Source organism: Haliotis rufescens, unplaced genomic scaffold, assembly GCF_023055435.1.
Source record: "Haliotis rufescens isolate VD_foot unplaced genomic scaffold, xgHalRufe1.0.p SCAF_4, whole genome shotgun sequence".
Classification (NCBI taxonomy): domain Eukaryota; kingdom Metazoa; phylum Mollusca; class Gastropoda; order Lepetellida; family Haliotidae; genus Haliotis; species Haliotis rufescens.
The window spans coordinates 56,157,699-56,185,410 of record NW_025964112.1 but is presented as its reverse complement, the minus strand read 5'-3'; the positions used below and the strand labels follow the sequence as shown (position 1 = coordinate 56,185,410).

At 42.8% G+C, this 27,712-nt stretch overlaps 2 protein-coding genes across 2 annotated transcripts; both read right to left on the bottom strand.

The window, feature by feature from the left end:
- Positions 1-2,076: 2,076 nt before the first annotated feature.
- Positions 2,077-6,488, bottom strand: LOC124114661. The gene is made up of 3 exons (XM_046475342.2): positions 6,383-6,488; positions 5,066-5,197; positions 2,077-3,172 (listed from the first exon to the last, which is right to left on the bottom strand). Exons 2-3 carry the CDS (start codon positions 5,175-5,177, stop codon positions 2,352-2,354), a joined length of 933 nt encoding a protein of 310 aa, XP_046331298.2. The 5' UTR covers positions 5,178-5,197; positions 6,383-6,488; the 3' UTR covers positions 2,077-2,351.
- A 2,662-nt stretch (positions 6,489-9,150) lies between these two features.
- On the bottom strand, positions 9,151-26,254 carry LOC124114669 (alpha-L-iduronidase-like). Its single transcript, XM_046475351.2, has 15 exons — positions 26,079-26,254; positions 25,613-25,756; positions 23,391-23,581; positions 20,854-20,946; positions 20,258-20,460; positions 19,078-19,178; positions 18,529-18,607; positions 17,220-17,466; positions 16,402-16,489; positions 15,894-16,000; positions 14,554-14,678; positions 12,279-12,410; positions 11,115-11,191; positions 9,735-9,850; positions 9,151-9,266 (listed from the first exon to the last, which is right to left on the bottom strand). The coding sequence occupies exons 1-15, from the start codon at positions 26,225-26,227 to the stop codon at positions 9,169-9,171; spliced, it is 1,950 nt and encodes a 649-aa protein (XP_046331307.2). The 5' UTR covers positions 26,228-26,254; the 3' UTR covers positions 9,151-9,168.
- Positions 26,255-27,712: the final 1,458 nt, after the last annotated feature.

The following is a 27,712-nucleotide window of genomic DNA, read 5'->3' as shown; positions in this document are numbered from 1 at the left end:
ATCCAGTGATTGACATCATAAGCATCGATCCAAGCAATTGAGATATGATGACATGCATCGACCAAGTCAGGGAGCCTGACCAACCGATCCCTCTTACAATAAGCGTATTCGCCTTTTACGGCAAGCATGGGTTGCTGAAGACCTGTTCTACCCCGGATCTTCACTGTTAAGCACGTGTAGCACATGTGACGTCTCCTGGGGTAAGTGACTTTGTTCGACATTTGCCTCCGTTGACCCTGTAGTGAATGGGTACCTGGTAGGACGAAATGGTAATGTTGACCTTATATAGCCTGACTCCCCAGGGAGCTGAGAATGAAAATCGGATGCACACTAATCCATTCACCGGAGTAATAATGTAGATCTATCATAGGCTAGGCGAATTTGAGAAGTTATACATTGGAAAGAGCCTGTACAAATTCATACATTATCATTTAGGCGAGGCACGTATATATACTGAATTGACGGCACCATGTTTTTGAACGCATGCTTGTCACACAAACGGCGCTCTGCTGGTTATTTAGATTAAAAAGACTCGAAACTGATTCACATTTATTTACAAAATCCATGAAATGTCATTGTTGTCCTCGAATTATTTAACATGGCGCGTTGCAATTGTCCTTCATCCGCTCATCTATCGTAATCCTAGACAATTTCGACAGTTCCATTGACACCACTAGACCTATCAAGCTGAACTTTGCAAGGATGGTCAATTTTAGGGTCTCAAACAGAATTTGGGCCGATTGAAACATCTATTCTTTGGAAATGATTATTTTGATAACTTTTAACCCTTCTGCAACTATCATTGTACATTTGTTTTACAATAAGGTTATGTAAAGAGGAATAATACAACGTTTTTAAAAATGTTGTTTTCACCATACTATGACTTTTGAACATAGTGAAGCAGTAATATTTGTATATCATCAAAGCAATTGTATTGCATAAATTACTCCTATTCTAAACATGACTGCCATGGCGTCAACATTGGTAGTTCTTGTCGACTACCCAGTGAGTAAACTGTGTTATCTCAAACGCATGTGTGGTATGTGACATGTACGTTGCGTTCTCTTGTGTGTGTAGGCAGTTGGCGCAGTATGTGACCTACTGTAATGCATGACAATCCTATTGAACGTGTGTGGTACTTTAGCCAGTCATAAATTACCATGTTATCTAATGTGTTACAGTTAGAATGTGTGAGTGAGTTGGGTTTAACGCCGCTTATAACAGTATTCCAGTTATGTCACGGCGTGTCAGCTTAATGTGGGAGGTAAGCCCGAAGTGATGCAGGTCTCAGACGTTTACCACTTCGGTGAAATCCACGAGCACGGGTATGGTGCTGACAAACCTAGAAATCGGGGCGAACCGGGATTCGAACCCACAATCATAGGTTTCTGGCGTGCCCAAGGGACGCAACTCTTCACAGCGAATCGCGGCACCTTATACGACTGGGCCACCCGTTCCCCCTCGGGGTCCTAAGGTATGATGTAGAAAGGTGAGGTAAAAATAGCGTCGCGTTTAAGATTACTGCACTTACATAGCGACGTGCGTGCATGTGTGTGTGTGTGTGTGTGTGTGTGAGAGAGAGAGAGAGAGAGAGAGAGAGAGAGAGAGAGAGAGAGAGAGAGAGAGTGTGTGTGTGTGTGTGGCTGCTTTTTCTAGTCAGGTCTTATGTCGGTTTTTTAGTACAAGCATACTAGCACCATGCCGCAGTTTAACATGAAGAACCAGTCCTTAATGCCAAGCACCTGGCGGGGTAACGTACATCATCATTTTTAGCAATATTCTAGCAATGTCACGGCGGGGAACACCAGACATGGGCTTCACACATTGTACCCATGTCGAGAATCGATCCGGGGTCTTCGGCGGACGAGCGAACGCTTAAACCACAAGGCTACCCGACCGCCCCAATGAGGTTTTGAACATATTTCAGTTACATAACGGAATGTCAGTCTTTATATGGTGGAAGATCTAACAGCTCCGTGGGCCGTAGATGTTTATCCCTCTGTCGGTGTGGTGCTGATAGATAAAGGATAAAAAATGGAACCGACTAGAAGCGGATCCTGGCATGACCAAGGGAGGTGATAGTAAAAATGCTTTAATCATGTATCAAAATCAATAACATCAAATAGAAAAAAACGCATACTGTGTATATATATACAGTATAACAGTAGAAAGACAAAATAAAGTACATCTGTATTGAGACTATAATATAAATGCCTAAACTCCACCAAGGAAGAGGTATTGTGAACTATGGGTATGTCAATCCCTTAACAGAAACATAAAATTTCAAACTTCAGCTGTGATGTCTATGCACGTTTTTTGTGCATAATGTTAAGAAAACGGAGTCGCCTGATTCATCCAAGGATCGGTGTTCTCTCGGTGAGTGTGGGTTGTATGGACTGCCGGTTTTGCGGTGTACGACCCAGCAATGTTGCAAATTTCAGACAGAGGCACACTGCGGCCACCCCCAGCAAAACCGCGGAGAAGATAGAGCTTGACTTCAGGGGGTCCCAGTTCTTTGCAATGATGCCGACAAGAGCGACGACAACGACGAGGTAGGGCGTAAAGATGTAGCGAGAATATTGGTACAGGACTGAAAGGTCAAGGGCGACGAAGACAACGACTTCCACGGACAGGAGGCTGAGAATTATGAGGGCTGTGGTGGACGAGTCAAGGGGGTTCTCCAGCTTGTACTCTAGCACTGCCCCCAGGTTGAGAAGCGTTGCTATGGTAACCCACGCCGCATATATTCCAAGGCCATTCTGAACCACGTATCTCACCAGATAGACGTCGTAGGTTCTTCCGTGTTCACTCAGATACAAAATATTCCATTGCAGGAACCTGTACGAGATTCCAATGCAAACGTAGAGAGTGACCGATGTTGCCAGAAGGACGAATACCGAAGCGATGACATATTCCCTATCCCACAAGAACAGCCAGACGCCATTTGTGATCATGTTTAGGATGTAGGTGATAAAGAAACCGACCGGAAGTAGCATTGGGGTCGTGTATACTGGTCCATCCGGGGTACTGCGACATATGGCAACGAGGCTGTAGATGATCCACAAAAACTGCCAGAGATAGATGACTCCCCAGATTGCAAACGTCGCACCAGCCGGAGTGACCTCCAGGTTGTAGATGGCGGAGACGTTGCCGATGCCATGGATGAACAAACCTGCAAACAAAAAATTCACTTGATGACATATTGTAAATTTACTGTTCATTCAGCAGTGTTATCTTTAATGGAGACTGACATTCATTTCGTAAAACTATCATTCAGTGAATCATGTTCTCCTCAAGGGGATTCATTCGTGACCAACTCGTGTTATTCCGGGACAAGCCGAATAGCGACTCGTGCCCCTCTCGTGGTCATTTTTGCGACCGGGTTCCATCTTAGCGCAAACGGGCATACCTAAAACAATTGTTGCGTAATGGTTCACATATATTTCCCCATATATCATATATATTTCAGATGCAATTTAAAGCACATCGGGACGTGTGGAAGTATACAGTATGATTGCACACATTTAACTGTGTCTTGGGTATATTTTTATATGCAAGACATATGTAAAATCAAAAATTATTTCTGAGGGATTCCTCGACGAAGAACTTGAACTCATACGCGCATTCTGATTGGTTTGTCGTATTTTCGCACAAAACATTCATCGATAAGGGGACGAGTCTTCTTGCAGGTTACGGAAAGGGGCGAGTGGTGACGAATGAAGGGGATTCAGGATTAGAATTGGTTCCCTAGAAACTGGTCGTAACAGGCGACCAAATGGATCGGGTGGTCAGACTTGGTGACTTGAATGATTGTGTGTCATCGTATCGCGACGGCTTGGATCTTGATCACAACATCAATCACGGCATGGATTGTCTGGTCCAGATACCATAACCTCAACTGATGCAGATTCTTATATTTATCCTATACGAGTATATAATTATCTAATATTTTGTCATACCTCGGCAAGGTGAAAATCGCGAAGGTTCCCTTTCCGCGCGCGCGCGCGCGCGCGTGCGTGCGTGTGTGTGTGTGTGTGTGTGTGTGTGTGTGTGTGTGTAAAGATTTGGGTTAGAATTGGTCTTCAGCTTCGTCGTAAGAGGCGACTAACGGGATTGGGTGCTCAGGCTCGCTGACTTTGTTGATGTATATCATCGTGTCCCAATTGCGTGGATCGATGATCATGATGTCAATCATTGGATTGTCCGGCCCAGACTCGATTATTTATAGACCGCCGTCATATAGCTGGAATATTGCTGAGGACAGCTTCAAACAACAGACATCAGACTTCTCATATTTGATGTGGACCTTATATGGAATGCTTCACTACAGATAAGAGTGGGTGAGTGAGTGAGTGGGATTAAAGGCCAAAATTGATGCAGGAAGGGACGTTGACAATCGCAGGTTCGGTCATAACTATTGCCAGAGTATCCTGGCATCCAAGGGACATAACTCTTCACAGCAAACGAGGATCAGCAGGTCATGGACCAGTATACTTCCCGAGGCTAGAGAGTGAACTGACTGTAAAAGTCCAGTTTGCACCCTTGTCGAGCTAGGCTGGAATTATGGAGTTTTGGCTTGACTAACAAGACTATGCATAGTCCAATCAAAATCGCATAACGATCTAGACATCCGGCTTGTAAACAACATATATTTCAAGGTGCAGATTTCCTGCAGGATTTGCAACGCATGCGTACTGTAAACTCGGCGTCAGATATTTTCCAAATCATTTCATGTTTTTAATCAAAGGCGATCACGTGATTTGATGCACTTCGCGAGGTAAGGCCCGTTTTACTACAATGTAGATCTTGATCATCGATCAGATCGTCTTGACTCGGCGCGGCCATTTGTTTTGAGCAAATACAAGTGATATGAGAGGTGGAATCTGATTGGTCAATAGGAGGGGCATAGAAGGGACATAACTTGTAGTAACCAGTGGTGGCGCACTGATCGAGCCCAGATATTCCAGCCTTCAATTCGGCAAGGGTGGAAACTGGACTTTTACAGTCAGTTACCTCCCTTGCCTCGGGAAGATGGGACCAGTACTGCATGTGTTGGTGTGTTTACCTCCACTGTTGCTGGGGTCGCCGGCGAGGTAGTTGAGAACGAGGAGTCCGACGAAGACGACGGCATTGATGAGGATGAGGAGCAAAAGGCAAACATTCCCTTGACCTTTCATGATGACTGCTGACTTGAATACTGCAATGTCAATACTCTTTACTAGAATGCCAATACTTGTAATTATAATGTGAACACTTCAACTACAGTGTAAAGACTTGCAACTCTCGCTTGAATACTGGAACCATGAAGATCCGGGGTAGAATAGGTCTTAACCCTCTGGATGCCGATTACAATGTACCTAATTTTCAGAGGTCATTTACAGTACTTGTGCTTGGCCTAAGATGCCAGTGGATGATATCACAGAACAGGGAATGTCCCACCTTATTCAAACCTGTGAAGTGTATTTGTGTGGGTGGTGTATTTTGAATTTTATTCGACTTCAAAGTGAGGGTTGTAAAGGAGGGGCATATATGTCCCTGTGGCATCCAGGAGGTTAACCAACCCATGCTTGCCGCAAAAGGCGACTATGCCTGTCGTAAGAGCTAGGCGACTAACGGGATCGGGTGGTAAGCCTCGGTGGCTTGGTTAATGCATGTCATCGTATCCCAGTTGCGTGGATCGATGATCATGATGTCAATCACTGGATTGTCTGGTCCAGACTCGATTATTTACAGACCGCCGTCATATAGCTGGAATATTGCTGAGTGTGGCGTTAAACAACAAACAAACAAACACTTGAATACTGCAACTGCATATAAATAGTCGGAACTGTAACATGAATGGATAGGAAAACAGTACTTGCTCAATACAATCAATCCACTTGAAAGGCATATATACATTTTGTTTTACCTTTAACACTTTGTTGTGTACCAAAACAGAAAATACAATTGATTGACCCAAATATAAAATATGCATGTCGTGACAAATGGTTGCAGGACCAATAGGTGGATTATCTGGACACGGGGATCAAACTGTATGTACACCGGTCATTATATAATATGCGTTAGAGACTGCGCAAAACCTAAATCTTGATTCACATCAAAACAGAATAGAGTTTCCAGAAATATTAGCCCCGTCACTGTCTTTCTAAAAGGATAAGGTATCTTCTATCACGATTCTGACGTCGAAATCCGAAACTGCGCAATCAAAACAATAACACCAATATACTACCGGTGTTGGGTCCCGTCTCGCGATCATATTAATACTGATTCCTAGATTTCTAGTTGTCATTCATTTGAAAGATGTGTAGCATTTGTGTTTAATACCCACATGGGTACTACCATCAACAATAACAAGTATATGAGGTATTGCCATGCTACCCACCTTGTATCTGCTCACCTGTCGACTGACAAACTGCGAGAGCGGATGACCGCGCTGTGAACGAGTCACGTGACCTGTAGAGCCGAGCTCGTTTCACAGCCGGCCTATATTTTCAACTTTCTTATATAACAGCCGCGCTTGAAAGTCTGTACAATAACCCGTACAAATGTTTACTGTATAAACTGTCTCGTATATATTTATTGTATTTATAATATATCTCGTGCATTTGAGTTTCAAGTGAACAGCCCATATGCATGTACCGTATTCGACGTAATAAGCGCCCATGGCGATAATTGCTAACATATTAGCTAGTGAACAATCCCAATTAGCACCCCTTCCGATTGATCAATGTACACAAGACTTTTATATTCGCGTATAATACGCAATCGTGTGTTATATGCACCCTTAATTATGGGCAATTAAATTCTGGAAAAATATATCTGTAATACATAAATATTTCAGGCTGTCAGCATAAACCACGAAATTTATCTTTCAACTCTGTTTTTTCCACCAAAATAATATTCTAAGAAGAGCTCACTTTTTGTAATTTTGAGAGCGCCCTTGGCGCTTATTACGTCGAATACGGTATATACCTACCGTGGATATACCGATAGAGAGAAATATGGGAACAGCCGTGAGGTATAGAGGATTATATATATACGGTGAAGCAAGGTGAGGTGAAAGTGTCTTTAACGTCGCGTCCAAGATTATTGTGTGTGTGTGGCTGCATGAACTAGTCCAGACTGATACCGATTTATAGAGCTAGCTCACTCAGATACCATGCCGCAGTTTAACATGAATACCCCACTCTCACAGTATACTGACTCCAAGCCGACCAGTCCTTGTTTTAACCCCTTAATGCCGAGCGCCAGACAGGGTAACAACATGTACCATCTTTTAACGTCTTTTGGTATGACGCGGCCGGGGATCGAACCCCGGACCTTCCGCTCCCCGGGTGGACGCTCTATCACAAGACCACGTAATCAAGAGATTTATGGTATGTGTAACGATAGGACCAAATCAGTGAGATCATACATTTTATATAACCACCCATTTATAATCTATGTTGGCTCTTAAACATGCATATGGAATCATTGGAATTTAATTATTCTGTTCACCACGGGGATTCCTGGTTACAACTTGTCCCTAGCAACCAAGAATGCTGGGCGTAAAAGGCGATAAAATGGATCGGGGGGTCAGGATCGCTGACACTGGATTGTCTGGTCCAGGCTCGATTATTCACAGGCCGCCGTCATATAGCTGGAATATTTCTGAATGCGGTTTAAAACTACAAACTAACAAAAAAAACTCTGCCAAGGAACCCCAACGGTGTTATAATGGGTGTAAGATTGTATCACTCATACGCTATACGTTATAGTGGTTAAAGCGTTCGCTCGTCACGCTGAAGACCCGGGTTCGAGTCCCGACATGGGTAGAATGTGTGAAGCCCATTTCTGGTGTCCCCCGCAGTGATATTGCTGGAATATTGCTAAAAGCGGCGTAAAACCAAACTCACTCACTCACTATAGCAGTATCACGAAGGGAACATGTGGTTTTATGCGTTCTGCGTTATGTTTTATACCACGAAACCGGAGGCAAGTTGTATAAAACCCAACGGGGGATGCATAGAACCCTATGTACCCCGAGTGATACTGCTTCAACGAATATATCCCACTAACAAATTTTAATCTGCCATTGTAAAAGAATTAATTCAAACTCAAAATTGATAGAAAACAGCTGTTCGATTTTGCTGATGTTGACGGGTGCTATGTGCATCCTTTGCTTCGAAACTGGGTACAAGGGATTTATTCTCCCGCTCAGATATGTATTTCCTCCCAGTTGGGATACAAAGATCACGTGGACCAGTCAGATCTCATCATTCTGACACGGGACCCGTGAAGATCCGGGGTGGAATAGGTCTTCAGCAACCCATGCTTGCCGTAGAGGGCGACTATGCTTGTCGTAAGAGGCGACTAGCCGGATCGGGTGGTCAGTCTCGCTGATTTGGTTGATGCATGTCATCGCATCCCAATTGCGTGGATCGATGCCCATGATGTCAATCCCTTGATTGTCTGTTCCAGGTTCGTTTCTTTACAGACCGCGGCATATGACTGGAATATTGCTGAGTGCGGCGTTAAACAACAAACAGGCAAGCAAGCATTCTGACATAGAGGTATGTTGAAGTAGTTTATGAAGATCACGTGAACCAATCAGATCTCATCATTCTGACACCGGACCCCTGAAGAACCGGGGTAGAATAGGTCTTCAGCAATCCATGGTTGCCGTAAAGGGCGACTATGCTTGTCGTAAGAGGCGACTAACGGGATCGGGTTGTCGGGCTCGCTGACTTGGTTGATGCATGTCATCGTATCCCAATTGTGTAGATCGATGCTCATGATGTCAATCACTGGATTGTCTGGTCCAGACCGACGTCATATAGCTGGAGACATATTCTACCCCGGATCTTCACGGGTCCCACGGATGTCTGTGTCATAGGATCAGTTATTGTTTCAAACGAAATTTCTAGAAAGTGATAAAAAAAAGCATTCATTCCCTCACATGAAGGGCTTGTATCGAACCTAGATAATCAAGCCAACAGCCTGTATAACGTATACAATATACAGACCCATTCTTGTGTCCCGCCGTGATATTCCTCTAATATTGCTAAAGGCGGCATAAACTTATATTTACTCACTCACTCTTTAAGTTTAAGGAATATTGTTAATTATTGTAAGCAAATTAAACACACAGTTTGTTTTCAAACGCACATATACAATAACTCATTTATTTCAATATTTAACAATATCCGAATATGGTCCTGGACGTTTAAAATAGTCGAGGGCTCTGACTCTGTAGTAGCCGCGAACAACGTCATCCGGGTCATCGCCTGCAATGCAATTTTGTTATTAAATTGTTACACGTTTGACTAAATTCTATCAACCCATGATGCTTGTAAATGCGACATTACATAATAGTGAACGATAAATTATCTTATATACGTAAAATGTCAGTACTGATATACAAATAGTACATGTACAAAAAACAACAACATATACTCAGGTTCTAGACATCATTGAGGTGACAGGGTAGTCTGGTAGTTGAAGCGTTCGCTCGTCACATCAAAGACCCGGGTTCGATTCCCGACATGGATACAATGTGTGAAGCCCATTTCTGGTGTCGCGATATTGCTGGAATATTGCTAAAAGCTAAAACTCCTTACATAATAACGTGTTTCCGCTTACTGATATTGGTGTTTCCAGTTAAATATCATTTCATTGTCGTTATTACTGACACCTGTTTCAGATTATTAAAAAAAATATGTGTTCGATAAGAATATTGCAGACATAATGCCTACCTGGTTTGGGATCAGGGGAGACAACCAGTGTCGTCACAATGGTTGCATCGTGATTGACAAGCTGAAATGGACCTTCTTCCTGTTTGGAGTACTCCACTTCATATGTACTGATACACCTGTATGTGGGACAATGTGAAAATACACGATGTAAGTCAAATATTAATATCAACAATGAAGTTTCTACACACATTTCACACTTAGCAGGTGCTGTTTATCATATTAATGATAAATTATTTTCAGAATAATTTAAAAAAAACATACATGACCGTTGTCAGTTGCTTCCGGGGTTTGAATAAACACTATTTTAAATGACACTCGTATGTAATGTTTACTCGTCAAAATCAACATATGGATATGAGTTACGTCAATTTGTAGTGATAGGAAACTTTCCCAAGTAAACCCCGCTTACAGAGTCTTATTGGTATAAGGCACAACTCGCATCCCTCAAATCTTAGAAAATTCTAACAAATTCAACATTTAAAATAGCGGCTACTTCCCTGACAGATTCGAGGTTGTTATTGTTTTTTGACAGGATACATTTATTATAATAGACAGAATATATATATATATATATATATATATATATATATATATATATATATATATATAAGTCGAATATCTCGCGTGAGTGAACAGGACATATCATCATAATGCGTCCCAAGCGCTGTAGGTAACACCTGTCGCAGGTGACATCTGTCGGCTTTGTCAGTGACAACGTGGACCTGCTACAAACACGTGTTGCACGTGGCCGTGTATCTCGGTGTGAACGTAAATTTAAGCAAGTTGGTTTTAGGCAGGGTATGAAATACTTGCCAGCCCTGACCAAAACCTGCCTGCCCACTATAATCATATGTTTCTCGGGATAAGCTAACGGGGTTTCTTTTTGGTTACATTTTATCATTCATCTTTACATGTGAATTAATGCTTATCATCGGGAAATATTTAGAATATTGTCACATATGAAATATAACCCGACCGTCGGGCAGGGGGGATTTGAAAATCTGGCAGCCCGAGTTGAAATCAACCCGTCTCGGACGGTCGGGCAGGCAGGTATTTCGAACACTGTTTTAGGACGACAAATACATGTCAGCCTGATTCGTGGAACCACAAAATGACTCAGATCCTAGACGTTTACCACTTTTGTGAAACGAGGTATTGTGCTGACAGACCAGGGGCGATAATCAGGTCTAATGTGGGATTCGAATCTATGCCCTGTGGTTTGAGGAAAGCTTAAGACTAAGGTTAAATCCTGCCGTATCACTGCACTCCCCAGCTCTCTACCCCACCCCCACCCCCAGCACACACACAAATTCACCCCATCCCCTCTTATCAACAGCCCCTCTCCCCCTCCACCACCCCAACCCCCCACCCCCGACTCACTTTGTCTTTATGGCTTCATCTGACCACACCACCTGCACTTGTCCAGCCGTGACCTCAATAAAGCGGACACCAGTCACCTGACACAGCAAGTGGACGTTATGGTTTTAAGGGACCGACCATTTCATATTCTGCCGCATTAGAATTTTCGGGGCCAATTTTGTTAAATATATATTATATATATATTTTATATATATATATATTTTTTTTTTTTTGGGGGGGGGGGGGGGGGAGAAATTACACAGTTACAAAGACAGTGTTCACAGAATTGTAAAGACAGAGTTCACACAGAGTTATAAAGACAGTGTTATAAAGACTAACGGGGTCGGGTGGCCAAGCTCGCTGACTTGGTTAACGCATGTCATCGTATCCCAGTCGATGCTCATGATGCGAATCTCGGGATTGTCTGGTCCAGATAGATTATTTACAAACCACCGTCATATAGCTGGAATACTGCTGAGTGTGGCGTTAAACAACAAACAAACAACATACATGGATACATATAATAATTGTCAATAGATTACAAATTCAACACTGTTTAAAAAAGGATACCATACAAAAATAAACGTTGGGTAAAGAATGTTTTAAAACTGAGACTGCATCCAGTGTATGCATTCACCCTTCCCTTAAAGCAACCTTGTACTGTGTTTTTATCAGAATTCTGATCGGTTGTAATCATCTGATTATCATGCAATCAAGGTTCTGTCATTGCATAGCGATTCTACCCGTTACGATCCGGGGTAGAATAGGTCTTCAGCAACCCATGCTTGCCGTAAAAGGCGACTATGCTTGTCGTAAGAGGCGACTAACAGGGTCGGTGGTCAGGCTCGCTGACTTGGTTGATGCATTTCATCGATGTCAATTGCGTGGATCGATGCTCATGATAATAATCACTGGACTTTCTGGTCCAAACTCGATTATTTACAAACCGCCGTCATATAGCGGGAATATTGCTGAGTGTGGCGTTAAACAACAAACAAACAAACACTTGAATACTGCAACTGCATATCAATAGTCGGAATTGTTACATGAATGGATAGGAAGACAGTGCGGCTTTAAACAACAAACCCAACCAAACCAAAATCTACCCTTTACCAAGGCGAGTGATCTATAGCTACCGCAGTCTGCGACTAAGCAGACAATTGCTGATAGCACGTGATTCCAGACCTGTTCAGGGGGGTGCCTCGACTTGCCACACAGGTGCAGCACAACTACTGTGTCGGTGAGGATCTGGAAGCCCGGGGGTAGCAGCACGGTGGTGGCATTGTGGGGGACATACGCACTCGTCGGTATCACGTTCTGCAATGGAAGACCCCTGCTCAATCACCATGTACCGACACTATATGACAAGTCGTTCTGTAACACACCTTTAGAATGTTAAACAGGCCAGACGTTATTAATCTAGGTTTACAAATCCACCGACTCCAAATCATTGAAATGTGAAAAAAAGGTATACAAAATCAAAAGCAATTGTATTTTTATTCCGCCGACCGGGGACCGTATTCATAAGAAAGATTCCGAGTGCTTAAGAAGTCTAAGAGTCTGAGAAAATTCTAAGAAAAAGTAACAGTTAATCATAACAAAAACTAGGACTAAGTGTACACCAAAAGCTAAGAGTACTCGAGAGAAATATTAGTGGTTTATGAATTTCCTTAACAATTCAAAATGGCCGCCATTCACTAAATACGCCAGCTGGGAACTTTCAGGGGGTATATGGTGGTATTTTGAAGTGAATAAGGTGACTGCAGGATAATTATTCATTTCAACTCAATCTGTGACCACCATTTCATAGCCAGCCATGGACTCAAAGACCTGGAATGTCATCACTGATGCTTATTAAATGGAAATAACAAGACTATTGTTTTACTAGATTCTGGATGCCCCTCAAAACACTCACATTACGCATGAAACAATTTAAGGCGTGGCTTCATCGAAGCAGGACACATAAAGGAATGCTGCTTCTCGAGGCAAGATGCCACACTGGACCCTGTTATATCATGCTTTAATGAAACATTAATGTCCAAATTCATTGACTTTGATTCTAAAATGACCATTTTATTACTGGCTATAAGTAAGTATAGGTAGGTATTACTTGTGTTGGTCGCTCGTCGCTCCGAGTTTAAAATTCAGATTCAACGAAATAGTAGCCATTGCTTTGTTTATTTCATTTTGAACTAACAAAGATAAATCATATCATAATAAACACATGCAGCCAGATTCATAATAAGCACAATTATAAACTGCATATATGATTGATCGGTAAAGGTTTTCCCGTGAGGTTGCATGTGAAAAAGGGAAGCAACTCTTGCTATCTTCGAAGTCAAGTCATCCCACGATCGTGGTCGAAGCGTGTCAGACACATGCTCTATCGTTGTATAGTGAATTTTTACGAGATAGCGACACAGGCTGGTTGAGTCTGAGGGCCCTTCGTTCAAGTACCCACTATCAATACCAGATCACATTGTTCTGGCACGACATTATCCAGCCAATACCTTCAAACTAGCAAAAGGCACAAGTACTCATTGTGGTGAATATGTGTAGCAAGTTTGGTGAAGCTAGGGTGCATGGTAAAAAAGTTTTGGGCCGTACAAAAGTTCGGACAGAAGGACGGACGGACGGAACGCTATATACCCCCGATTTACTTCGTAAACGGGGGTATAATAATATACTAAAAATACTACAAGATCGGCCCCTTATTAATCTGTCATACAAACCCTGGTACAAATTTATCCAATACAGGCCATGCAAGTCTATAATGTTTGGCAAGTCTAGATTACAGCAGTATCAGGAAAATCTGAAAATGAAGAGTCTCTTGGCTCCTTTTTATTACATTTTTATTAAGGTAATTTAACAACTGATTTTTCTATAAGATATGTTCAGTTCAGAGACAAGATGTTAATGAGTCCCTCTTGGACTGCGTGACTGTTAATACGTCATGGCGCCCTGGTGCGGAGCGTTGACCATACTATCAACCACTGATTTGCCTTTCTGACTACTGGTTATAGCGACGTTAATCGACATTCCGACTATATGATCAAGCGATAGTTAGGTGTGGTGTGTTCTTATCCCCTATGGCCCGAGAAGATCCGGGATAAGATTCGTGTATCAGATCATTATCCTTTGACCTCAACATGTCATGGCGACATATTTCTCACTGAGGATAAGACCCGTGAATATCCGGGGTAGCACAGGTCTTCAGCAACCCATGCTTGCCGTAAAAGGTGACTATGCTTGCCGTGAGATAAGAGGCGACTAACGGGACGGGTGGTAAGGCTTGCTGACTTGGTTGATGCATGTCATCGTATCCCAATTGCGTGGATCGATGCTCATGATGTGTTTCACTGGATTGTCTGGTCCAGACTCGATTATTTACAGACCGCCGTCATATAGCTGGAATATTGCTGATTGCGGCGTTAAACAACAACAAACAAACAAATCTTACCCCCTCTTGGCGAAGCCACCGGAACTGGTCGAGGGTGGGGAAATCCGTTGAGTTGAACAGCCCTGTCCAGACGCCGTAGGGGTCTCCCCCTAGGGGACTCACCGAGTACATCATCAGCCGCAGGTCTCCATGGGAACAGAACAACAATGTCATACAGGTCGTTTACCAAGGGTCGAGGTCACGACGGGGCTCGTAGGGCCCACTAGTCTAAGGCGCCACAATTCTCTGCGCAGAGTTGCGTCCCTTTGGCGTGCCAGTAACCTAAGATCGTGGGTCAGACTCTCGGTTCGCCCCGATTATGTTTATAGATTTGTCAACACCATATCCGTCGTTGTAGGTTTCACCATGTGGTAAACCTTGATCACTTCGGGCTTTCCCAGGTCATTAAGCTGACACGCCGTGCTATAACTGGAATATTGTTTAAAGTCCCTTACTCACTCTTGATGATGTCCCACTAAATATTAGTCATTACATTGTCTCATTCTTCGTTATTTTAAGACAAATTAATCAAGCAATTGCTCTCTAGCCAAACTAAACATAGAACCAATGTAAAGGAATCATTGATTTACAGATTGGTCGATATTCTAACGCATACAAATCCGTTTGTCGACACAGATTATAAGGGAGCTTAATGCCGCTTCGATGAGTATCGTGGTAGCAAGGAGAGTCACACATTAAAGGTTTTCTCCCCTCTTGTACAATTCTAATGGGTGAGGAAAACTAAACAACAATTACCAGGTAGATATTAAAAATGTGAATTTAAAAATAAATCATTTTCTATTTATAGAAAGTGATGGGTCTCATGCATGGTCTTTCTAAGCATCAATCCATTTGAAATCTTTAAAGAAAGGCAGCACATTTTTAGTGATTAGCCTTCAAACTACAATGTGATGAATAAGAAGATGATCATAGGTACTGATGCCTTTGGGTATATGTATCAACTTATCAGAGAGAATATAGGGTAATTATTATGCAATCGTCAAAAACGACAAGTTCCGAATGTAGATAAATAGGAACGCATCATGATATTGTTGTGTATATTTTCACACTCTGTCGTTTCTGAGCGCCATTACATCCACACCCTCTGAAGAATATTTGTGTTCTGTGTGGATATTCATATGTACAAATCTGTAAATAGTAATGACATAAAGCCGTATCGTTTAAAAAAGCTGCCATCTGTTTGGCTCAAGAAACACGGTCGTTCATCCTATTTTGAGAGGTATCGTATCGGAGTAAAATATGCGATTTGAATGAAATTGGTTTATATGTATAGTATGCGCTAGCATCGATTAACTGACAGCCTACAGGTCTCATACATGCTCTGCGCATGTCACTGGTACCTTCATTGTCAGAGGGTGGTCGGATGTTCCAGGTGAGGTCGAGGAGGCCCCAGTCTTTGCCATGTCCGATATCACAGCTGTTGTAGACGAAGAACGCCGACTGCCAGCTAAAACATCACGTCGAAAACAAAGACGCCCGCTAACGTCACGCAATACTTCAATAGTGCATCATGTCAAACAATAACCCAATAGTGCATCACGTCACACAAAATAAGCAAACACAAGTTTTAACCTGATGACGCTCACACAAAAAATAATCAAGTTTCTATTATTCTCGACATTAATTGATTAATTTGTATAATGGACGTTGTGGACAACGACGAGAACTTTGCAAATCGTGTAGTAGTCATATAGCAAACTACAGCAGAGTACAACAGTTTCATTAAGTAAATGGACTGAGGTGATTTATCAAGTCGGCCACAGATAACGAGGGTATTGTGAAGGATTGCACTGGTAAATCCGAGAGACATATCTACAGAACGGGAGCTGCCGATGTCTGGAGACTCACCAATCAGAGGACGTATCATCTTCTGGCTCGTGCAGCGTGGCCACGCCGCCATAGTGAGACAAGTTGGAGACGGGGCCGCCGGCCATTGCTGGGGTGGAATAATATGGTTATACATGTACAGGGTTAATTAAAGAGTATCGCGGTCGTTATGCCACCTGTATTCAAGCGTCCAAGCAACATTTTACTATATCCGTACCTTTTCGTTCATATGGGACCCACTATTTAATAGCATGGGAAGGGAAAGATGTGTGTGGGATTTTTGCAGAGACAGGATAATATTTTGGTCTTTGTTTCAAAACACGCAATGTACTTTCATGAAGAGAGCCGAACATTTTAATTTTATTTCACCAACAGTTTTTTAGGACATCCATCATATCCGAAAACAAATAACACAGTAAAATACTGTGAAAAATAAAGTACAAATGATGTGTTTTTCTTCTGATTTTTAACTCGACCAGATTATTTTGTTTTTAAATCCTAAGCACCAAGGCACGCAGACAAGTCTTGTCTAATAATCCCGTCTGAAGTAACACAACAAAGGGACACAACGAACATAAAATAAAATTTAAAAAATGATATAAAATAATGGTACAGAAACAAAATAGCATTTAACAAGAAGTTTGGTTATCGATGTCCGTATTGACAGATCCTTCCCAAAAGGAAATTCTCTGTTCTGTTATAGTCAGCGGTAGACCCAGCGGTGGGACCGCAATGCTTGCACAACTTTAACTTTTTAGAACTTATTCAAAAATTCGGCATCCAAAGTGTGAATATAATATAAACAATGAAAGCGTTAGCCTAGTGCTGAGATTACTTACTCCTTGCTTCAAGATGAACCTGCTTGTCTCCCAGGAAGGACAAGGCTACCATTGTCGCATAAATGGGTTTAGGTATAAACGTCACGTATGGTGATTTTGTGTTGTTCATTTGAAATCTCGCCAACAGGGTGCGCTGCGTGAACTGGTGTGGATAGTAACTAAGGAAGCCGTTGTCGTTGCTAAGGAGTGAATACTTCAATCCAGCGCTGGCATTTGCTCTGAAGATATTTTGGTGCTGCCCAATTATCTGTAAGACGGACGACGGACATGGTAGCACAGTATTAAGCATCTTCATTGCTGCCAATGGACGGGGGTAGCATAGTGGTTGAAGCATTTGATCGTCACGCCAAAGGCCCTGGTTCGATTCCAGATTATTGCTTACAGTGGCATAAATCATTACTTATTCCCTCATTTACTGACTGAGTGAGTGAGTGAGTATTGTATTACGCGGCTTTTAGCAATGTTCCAGCGGGGGACACCAGCAATGGGCTTCACACATTGTACCCATGTCGGGAATAGAACCCGGGTCTTTGAGGTGGCGGGATAGCCTGGTAGCGTTCGCTCGCTGATGTCTAGAACCTGAATATATGTTGTTGTAGTTATCGTACATCTCGGAATCGAACCCGGGTCTTCGCTCGGCGTGACGAGCAAACACTTTAACCACTAGGCTATTCCATCCCCCTCCACCAGCACCCCCACCCCCACCCCTACCACCCCCAACCCTACACCACATGCAATGGTCTCAGTGTAATTTCTAATTGCAGAACGGCATTTCGCCCATATCCAACATTGAAATTGACACTAAACATAAGTACCTGACCCACGTACCTGCGAGTGATGGATACAAATAGGCCAACGTTTGCAAAGGGTAGCGTGTCTTTGACATAATGTCTCGCATATACCAGTACATGTTCAGATTATTCGGATATATACTGGACACACGATCGAATACCATTTGACGCCATGTCTAAATGTACTTTGGCTATGCATTCCCTTCCATTTTTTCTTTAGTATTTTTCCTTGGGCACGCCAGAAACCTATGATTGTGGGTTCGAATCCCGGTTCGCCCCGATTATGTTTCTAGGTTTGTCAGCACCATACCCGTGCTCGTGGGTTTCACCGAAATGGTAAACGTCTGAGACCTGCATCACTTCGGGCTTTCCTCCCACATTAAGCTGACACGCCGCGATATAACTGGTTACTGTTAAAAGCGACGTTAAACCCAACTCACTCACTCACTCACTCTTTAGTATTTTATGCGAGTTTTTCAACATTTGAAATTTCAGATTCTAAAAGAACCCTGGCCTACCTTTGCAGCAATGGCGGCATACCCCGCGGTCGCCCTCCACGTTTCATCCTTGTTCCAGCCCCCGAGTGGGTCGGCCTCACTGGAAACAGAAACGTCATCACCAGATAGCATCACTGCTCTATTGGGGCGTTTAAAGACGTATTCAAGTGTTGCGTGTCACCTTTTTCGAGCTTCGACAGATATTAAATGTTTAAACACCGACATCGATGTTGTCCTGTTTAAGAAAATCAGTGGTAACATGTCCTATCGCAGGAGACCTTCCACTGATAAATTATGGAACAATTTCTTTAATTATAAAATGTTAGCCTTCTTAATTATTTACATGCATTTCTTTGTATCCATTATTATTATTATTATTATTGTTGTTTGAATGTCCACTGTATAGGCTTATGACCATGCATGGCAACTTTATAAATAATCATTCTTAGGTGAAATTGGCATTTGTACATGAATGACATCTGCATATATACTCGTTCTCGTGTTAAATTGGCATATGTCCATGCATGACAGCTGCGTCTAGGTGTTGTATCATTGTAGAGGCGTATTTACTCGTTATAGAAGGGCTTGTTCACCAGACTCGGATATTTCTGGCGAAGGTGGGAATATATGTCCCACTCACCATCCACGATGTTCTTCGCCATTTCGAGACCCTGTAGGGAAAGACGATACCATGACAGGAGTGAGTGAGTGAGTGAGTGAGGTTAAACCCGCTTTTAGCCATATTTTAAGCAATATCACGGCGGGGGATACCAGAAATGGGTTCACACATTGTACCCATGTCGGGAATCGAACCTGGGTCTTCGGCGTGACGAGCGAACGCTTTAACCACTAGGCTACCCGACCGCCCGTGACAGGAGGAAAATAACAAACAAGACAAGGTCGTGTAGGGGAAGACGGAAATACAGATTATTTGGATCTAGTTGACATGATGAGATGTTCTCACTATTTCCAAGTTTCACCAGAGGTGAAGTGAGGTGAAATGGGGTTTAACGTCGCGTCCAAGATTATTGCACTTATATAGCGACGTCCATGTACGTGTGTGTGTTTGTGTGGCTGCTTGTACTAGTCCGGACTGATGCCGATTTATAGTGCTAGCTCACTGAGATACCATGCCGCAGTTTAACATGAATACCCCACTCAGACACAGTATACTGACTCCGAGCCGACCAGTCCTTGTTTTAGCCCCTTAATGCCGAGCGCCAGACAGGGTAACAACAAGTACCATCTTATAACGTCTTTTGTTATGACGCGGCCGGGGATCGAACCCCGGACCTTCCGCTCTCCGGGCGGACGCTCTACCACTTGACCACGGAGGCGGTCCCAAGTTTCACCAGAATCAGGGTCGTTTGCTCTGAAGCTGTTCTTCCCTGCCTAACTTTGCCACCGTTTGTCTTTTTCACATTCGTGATGATATTGGTTGGCGGATTCGTAAACCAAGTAATAATAATAAGAAGAATAAGAATAAGAATAATAATAATAATGATGATGATGAAGATGATAATAATAATAACAATGAAGCAGCGACCCAACACTTTCATATCCAATAGAAATATCAGCATAAGGTAGAGTCGATTGTACAATTCCGACTTTGTCATGAGCATGTGTTTATGAATCACTGTTTATGAATCACTGTCAAATAGCAAGGATACCAGGTGTATCCTGCCCCACCGGTGGCACTCGTCAGAAACACATGCAAAGGCAAATGAAACGCTCATCGCTGACAACGTACCTTTCTGTGCATCGAGATGAAGTCAAGTCTTATACCCGTCTCTCCAGTGAAGTAGTTAGTACCGGAAGTGACGTGTTCGAACAATGCGTCTCTGTAAGTGTCGGTCTTGTTGGTGTCACATAAGTCTCCAGGCCCGCCGAAGATCAGCGATTGGCTGGCAGCTTTCAATCCTTCCGAGCATGCGTCATAGTAGTTCAAGTAACCTTTTCAGAAAATCAGAGCATATCAAAGACATCCCATAATTTCACCTCAAAGACAATTATAGTGCAATTATTAACACACGAATACCGTTATGACCGCCAGAAACTAGCTAGCTTGAATAGGTCTTCAGCAACCGATGCTTGCCGTAAAAGGCGACTATGGTTATCATAAGAGGCGACTAACGGGATCGGGTGGTCCGGCTAGCTGACTTGGTTGATACATGTCATCGTATCCCAACTGCGTGGACCGATGCTCATGATGTCAATCACTGGATTGTTTGGTCCAGATTCAATTACTTAGAGACCGCCGTCCTATAGCTGGATTATTGCTGAGTGCGGCGTTAAACAACAAACAAACAACAAAACAGTATATGTCCACATTGCCTTGTCACGCACCTTGTTTTGTCATCAGCTCATTGAAGTGTCCACAGTCTGGTTCGTTCCATGACTCAAAGTTCCACGTCTTCACATATTCCAGTCCATATATACCTGCAAAAATATTGGCACCACAAGAAGGAATTTATCAGTATCCCATGTACTAAAGTACTCACGGAAATGAAAAAACCCTGTTTCTCAGATTTTTAATACAGCGTATCAAAGGTTTTTATGTCTTTTTACACGTAAAAGTGTGTAAAAATATGAACAAAACAGACTTTTGTGAAACTGAGCATAACTAGGTGTTAGTAGATCAAGGTGAATGTCCATGACCTATGACACCTTGACGACAGGTGAAAACAGGTGCTTGAAACCCACGAGCATGTGATTTGTCAGTGGTTAGTGATTTGTGAGTGGCATTGTGGGATAGTGAATCATCGTCAAAATATCAGAACGTAAAAGTAACATATTCCCTTCTTAAACAACAACTTACATGTCATTATTATTATGTACATAAACATAGCTGTTATTTTTATTGTTGTTTTGATAACTTTTTTCCAGGCTAATTTGCATAATGCCTATAGCCTGTTTCTGCCATGTCAATTTGGACTTAGTTTTATTTTTGAATGTTGAAAGTGCCTACAAATTACCTCCTGTAAAGTACATTTTGTATTGAACACTGAGATAAAACTAGCAAATCCAGACTAGTACTTTTCCAGTTGTTTTGTTATTTCGTATTTACATCTACGTAATGCTTTGTGTCGATTATTAAATCCAGCAAAACAGGTTTTTTTCATTTCCATGAGTACTTTAGAGATTACAGCACGAGTGTCTGTCAGATACCATTTATCCGCCAACGAGTTGTGTTAAAAAGCATCGCGAAAGCGAGTCAGGTTTGAGTTGTACGATAAAACTTTCTGAAAAGGAAAAATTACAATTATTAAAACATATCACTTTCTCGTCTTGTGGTTTCGCAATCTTATTAAAATCAGATTTATGTTTTCGCTGCCGCTAAACAAAGATCTTAGAACATCCCATTACGGGTCACGTCAGGACGACCTTTCGCGAACTTTGACCGACGACTGAAATGATACCAGCCAATTAGAAAGCAGCTTTCTCGAGCTTTACGGCACTCGTTTCAACCTCATTTCAGCGAATTCCATTTCTGTCTACGCTTGACAAAAATATTGACACAGTTCTCGATTAATATTTGGAAAACTGAACAAACGAACATTCCGGAGTGTCCAATATATGGCTGAGAGTGTATGGCAGTGCTTCCTATGTACTGTACAACGCGTCCTCCGTTCAAATGTTTATCCCTCGGAACCGAGAGATAGACGATACTTTTGACGGAATCAGTCGTACGGGTCGTAACTGTCGTTCGGAATACCCCGTGTTAACGTTTTCGAGGTTGCATGATTAGGAAATACATTCCGACTGTCACTTTCATGATCTGGTAAGCGACGGTTTGATTGGTCGGATGAAAGGTCGTTCTGACTTGACCCGTAATGGGACGTCCTCAGATCTTTGTTAAGCGATAGCGAGAACTAGGATCTGATTTTAATGAGATTGGTGGTTTCGCTTTATCGCTTTCTCGCGGCCGTAATTGAAGATGAGAAAGCGATGTCCCCTCTCGGCCACCCGACAAACCAGATAGGATTCAAGAACCTTTATCAACACTTCAAACGTTTCGGCTCAGACGGAGGAGAATTCGACTGAAGCATGATTAACCCATCAATGAATCACAATCAGAAAGGTCACCATCTGACCTCACGTCATCATCGTGGAGGAGCCAATCACTGGAATCCGATCTCACACCAATCTCATTAAAATCAGATCTTAGTTCTCGCTACCACTAAACAAAGCTTTGTTTAGCGGTAGCGAGAACTAAGATCTGATTTTAATGAGATTGATCTCACACACATTTGATACCAATTATCTCTAATGGGTTTTCCGCCCACAGATGTGAAAGAATATGAATTCTTTGGATTGGACTGACTGCATTTCCAACTACAGCATAAAAAGCTATACCAAGCATCAACTGATAGCTTCATCGCCAGACTTGAGACCGAAACAGCTACTATAACTATGTGATTTACTGAACTGAAAACTGTTATCTGACATGTTTTGTTGTGTCGTTACAACTAGTTATATTCTTCTTTTACGACATTTTAGCATATTAAAATATTGACACCCAATGTCATTTAGAAAGTGGTCAAATGTACAGATTCTCGTACTTTTGGGGGTTGATACCCATCCCGGATTCGAACCCTCACTGCCATAGTGAGGCACCTAATCTCCAGCGATCTAACCCACTCAGCCACCTAGGCTTCGACAACTGGTAGTCTAGATCACGTACTTTGTGTACCCCTCCCGGACGGTGTACTGAGTCTTGTACTTTACTGAGAAAGTGTTATCCCAAATGTAACATCTGTTAAATATTAAAATACACAGTAACGTTCTTATTGATATTTTACAATAACGTGATATTTTCCCGTTTACGATAGTTTTTAAAAATATTTTCACGCTAAATAAAATACTCGTCAGACCACACAGACCTATGTATCTGGTTGCTATATGCCGGACGAGGTCTCGCCACTGGTACACCTGCGTCTTGTTCTCCATGTCGGTGAAGAAGGCGGAGGGGTTGCCCATGATCTCAAACCCAGGCCTCAGACCGTTCACGTGGAGCAGCTCCATCACGGCGTCCAAGTGGCTGAAGTTGTAGGCCGGGCTCCCAGCTGAAACACTGTATGTATAGGAGGAAGTAAGATTTCAACGCACGGCGATACGTCAACCATTTAGTCTCGAAACACTGAGAGTGAAGCCTGTGTCCTAAGTTCACACACAGTTCTACCAAAATCAGTGTTTCACAATCTGAAATAGTGATAACAGTGGCAACATGTGTCCATATTAAAACTCTATCATACGCCTAATAATGTCAGTGTCTTCATGGGCTGTAGGGGCGGTCGGGTAGCCTAGTGGTTAATGCGTTCGCTCGTCACGCCGAAGACCCGGGTTCGATTCCCGACATGGGTACAATGTGTGAAGCCCATTTCTGGTGTCCCCCGCCGTGATATTGCTGGAATATTGCTAAAAGCGGCGTAAAACCATACTCACTCAGTCACTCATGGGCTGTATCATGGGAAACAGACGAGGGAGACTGAAGAGTCGCGTCCTTTTGGAGAGGTGGAAACTATATGTCTGTACTATACAGTATATATTCGCCCTGTTTCTAGGTTTGTCAGAACAAAACCGTTGGTCATGCGTTTTACCAGCGTGGATTGTTTGTTGTTTGTCTGTTGTTTAACGCCGTACTCAGCAATATTCCAGCTATATGACGGCGGTCTGTAAATAATCGAGTCTGGACCAGATAATCCAGTGATTGACATCATGAGTATCGATCCACACATTTAGGACACGATGACATGCATCAACCAAGTCAGCGAGCCTGACCACTCGATCCAGTTAGTCGCCTTTTACGACAAGCATGGGTTGCTGAAGAGCTATTCAAACCTGGATCTTCAAGGGTCGGTAACGACTGCCACCGCTTCGTTGGTGAGATTTGCGTCTCCAATGTGTGCCAGATCGTGAGTTCGAATCTCGCAATGATTGTGTTTCTAGGTTTGTCAGCATTTATACCCCACATCCGTCTTCGTTCGCTATGGGTGGGGGTTCCAATCCCGGTTTTCCCCGATTGTGTTTTTAGGTTTGTAAGCACCATACCCATACTCGTGGGTTTCACCAAAGTGGTAAACGTCTGAGACCTGCGTCACTTCGGGCTTTCCTCCCAGCTCAAGCTCACACGCCGTGACACTGGAATCTGGAATACTGGAATACTGTTCACAGCGGCGTGTAATCAAACTCGCTCACATTAACCCCAGGAGGAACTTGAGTGGTGTCGCAGTCGGATCCAGGTTTTTAAAATGGGGGGGGGGGGGGGGGGGGGGTACAATGCGAACTTACATACAGAGTGTCTGGAAAATGGGGTTGCGTCTACGAAACTGGGATAAAATCGTTTGCGCAAGTGTATTGTCATAGCGACTGATTTACGACTACCATTGTCTGAAGTACATTTGACTCCAAAGGCAAATTACCCTGTAGCCATGTCTCCATAACTTAATTGTCATTACGTTTTAGGCGCTAATCCCCGTTGTTAATCCTCACCAACATTTCATTGTATATTGACTGACAGCCAACCTGGGCTACTTTATCACTTCCCGTTAATTACTGTTATTTATAGTATGACATTTTTTGCCTTAATTGTTCATCCCCTGAGTTGTGTCGGTACGTCACCCCCGGAAGTCCAATGTCCAGAGCAACGTTATTGTATTTCCATTGTTCAGTACTATATATGTGCTACCATTACACAGTTACTACGGTGTTAGTCAGGCTTGGTATTCCGAGTGCTGGCATAGGGACGACCTCGAGCAGGATGTGCCGCTCGTAGGAAACGCCCTGAGGTGAGCTGGAGCTCCGCTCACCTCTTGTACGCCTGAGCTGGAAGGTCCGCTCATTGCTGTGTTTGTGTTGTCAGAGCAGGTATTCCGCTCATTGTGCAATTGTTGTTTATTGTTAACATGTTGTGCATAAAGCGTTCCTGGACAGTGATGTCGATTTTATCCTTCTTTCCCCCAAGGGCTAATTCCCCGTCAACACAGGCGCGTTGACAGTATTAATGTAGAAGGGGAGTATGCAGAAAAATGAATATTGTTAATGTCTTAAGACCACGTTCGGTATGTAAGACTCATATCGATCACAATAAGGTTGTTCCACCCACCTCTGTACCGTGATAAGCTCCAGAAGCCAGTGTACCCTGACCTGCTCTATGGCCCTGTGGGGCAGCGCTCCGATGAAGGCCAGATTCTGCCGCATGTCTGAGCTCAGCATGTAGTCAGCTGCCTTCTCGTGTGGATCTGGGGGACTGATTTCAGTATACATGCTACATGTAGTTAAATGGTGGGGTAGTCTAGTGGTTAAAGCGTTCGCTCGTCACGCCGAAGACCCGGGTTCGATTCCCAAAATGGGTACAATGTACGAAGCCGGAAGTAACCTTTAGTAACCACAAACCATAGGTCGATGGGATGAGCACCGACGACACATTGACACACGGTCACCGACGTCACTGTCGTCCCCTCCCAATCGGTTCTTTCATCATTCACACCAAAGAAAATATTTGCGTCACTGTTGACATAAGTACAATATGACAAATTATTGAATATTACATTGACAGGTGAGTATCTCACCAGAAGCCAGTGCTTCCCCAGAAATGGTCCAGAGGTCCGACAGCATCCCAGGAGTTGAAGTTGAAGTTAAAATCCCCCGCCTCCTCCACACAGTCGGATTGAGTCGCCTTCAGCAGAGACAGCAACACCAGAAAAAAGACAGCCGCCATGTTGAAATTGACGGACCAGTCTGTAAACTGTGTCAAATGTCTTATCTTACAGGCAAGTAAGTGGATGTGTTGGGTGTTCGCTGAGTGATTACACAGTCAACATACTAAATAACACCAGTTGGATATAATTTATGCTGTTTAGATATGTTGCACGTGAGAGAAAGGTGTAGCGTGCACGGGCATTGTGGAGGGTTATTTGATCAGGTATAGTAATTTGCGGTATACAGCTTCATGTTTGTTTGTTGTTAAACGACTCCCTCAACAACATCCCCGCTACATGACGACGGTGTCATATGTGAAAATGCGTAACGGGATATAGACCAGTGTATGTGTCGAATTAAAGTTTAGTGATCAGGTTCATTGAAGGAAAGCTTAAGCATTGTCTGACATTTAATCCCAGAAATAGAGTTATCATATTTTAAAATATTTATCTACTACGAAATAAAAATATAAAATCCAAATGGAGCCAAGGACAATACCTAGTGTCCTCGAAATCTAGACTTGCCAAATCATTCTAGACTTGAGTTGGACTCCTTTCATAATACCTTCTCTTGGGTCTGGGAGACAGAAGGTACACAGTTCATAACTAGGTCGGCCGTGTAGAGAAAACAACTTAGACAACACTGGCTACCACGGGACTCAGAAACGCCGACACTTATCTACCATATGTTCAAGGAATCTAAAAGAACGCTGATATAACAACCGATAAACGCTGGGAGGCTTCGATGTAAAACTGGCGCATAGCACAGTTATCTGTGTTTATTGTTTAATGCCGCACACGGCAATATTCCAGCTATATGACGGCAGTATGTAAATAATCGAGTCTGGACCAGACAATCCAGTGTTTGACATCATGAGCATCGATCCACGCAAATGAGATACGATGACATGCATCAACCAAGTCAGCGAGCCTGACCACCCGATCCCGTTAGTCGCCTCTTACGACACGCATATAGTCGCCTTTTACGGCAATAACGGGTTGCTGAAGACCTAAGCACGGTTATCTGCACTGGTCCGTTGTCTGTGAATATCTTGCGAAAATTGCGACAAATATTTCGTCTTGTATAATTAGTATTCCAATGCTGTTTCAAATGTTTGTTCCGCTACACTATAAGTCTATGATCCATCTAATTTTAACAAGATGCTTCTCTTCAGTGCATATCATACTACTTAAAAGAAGTTAAAGAAAACCCTATTCTTTCATATTGCTGTTGTTAATATGTCATGAAAGAATCGGAAGTTCTTTATATTCTTTGAGTAGTATATTAACGATCACCCTTTGTAGTGATAGTTCCGGCTTGTCTCAGTATTTCGCGACTTTCTGTTTCCACGTTCAGAAACAAACACACCATCAAAGTTTTCGAGGAGGTGGCCGCCATTTTGGATCGCCATTTTGTATGTTCCTGTACCTTAGTACATTTACATAAACAGTCCAAGCTTTTATTTAACTATTTTTTTAGTTTGCTTTTTGTGCATTTAATATTT

Bases quoted from the DNA above. Each gene is read 5' to 3' on its own strand.
- LOC124114669 (XM_046475351.2), bottom strand. From the start codon at position 26,227: ATGGCGGCTGTCTTTTTTCTGGTGTTGCTGTCTCTGCTGAAGGCGACT. The intron at 20,461-20,853 runs GTGCGTGACAAG...TTTTCTGAAAAG, and splicing joins TGAGCTGATGACAAAACAAG to GTTACTTGAACTACTATGAC. The intron at 14,679-15,893 runs GTACCAGTGACA...GTTCCCATGGAG, and splicing joins ACCACCCTCTGACAATGAAG to ACCTGCGGCTGATGATGTAC.
- LOC124114661 (XM_046475342.2), bottom strand. From the start codon at position 5,177: ATGAAAGGTCAAGGGAATGTTTGCCTTTTGCTCCTCATCCTCATCAAT. The intron at 3,173-5,065 runs GTAAACACACCA...TTTTGTTTGCAG, and splicing joins CGACCCCAGCAACAGTGGAG to GTTTGTTCATCCATGGCATC.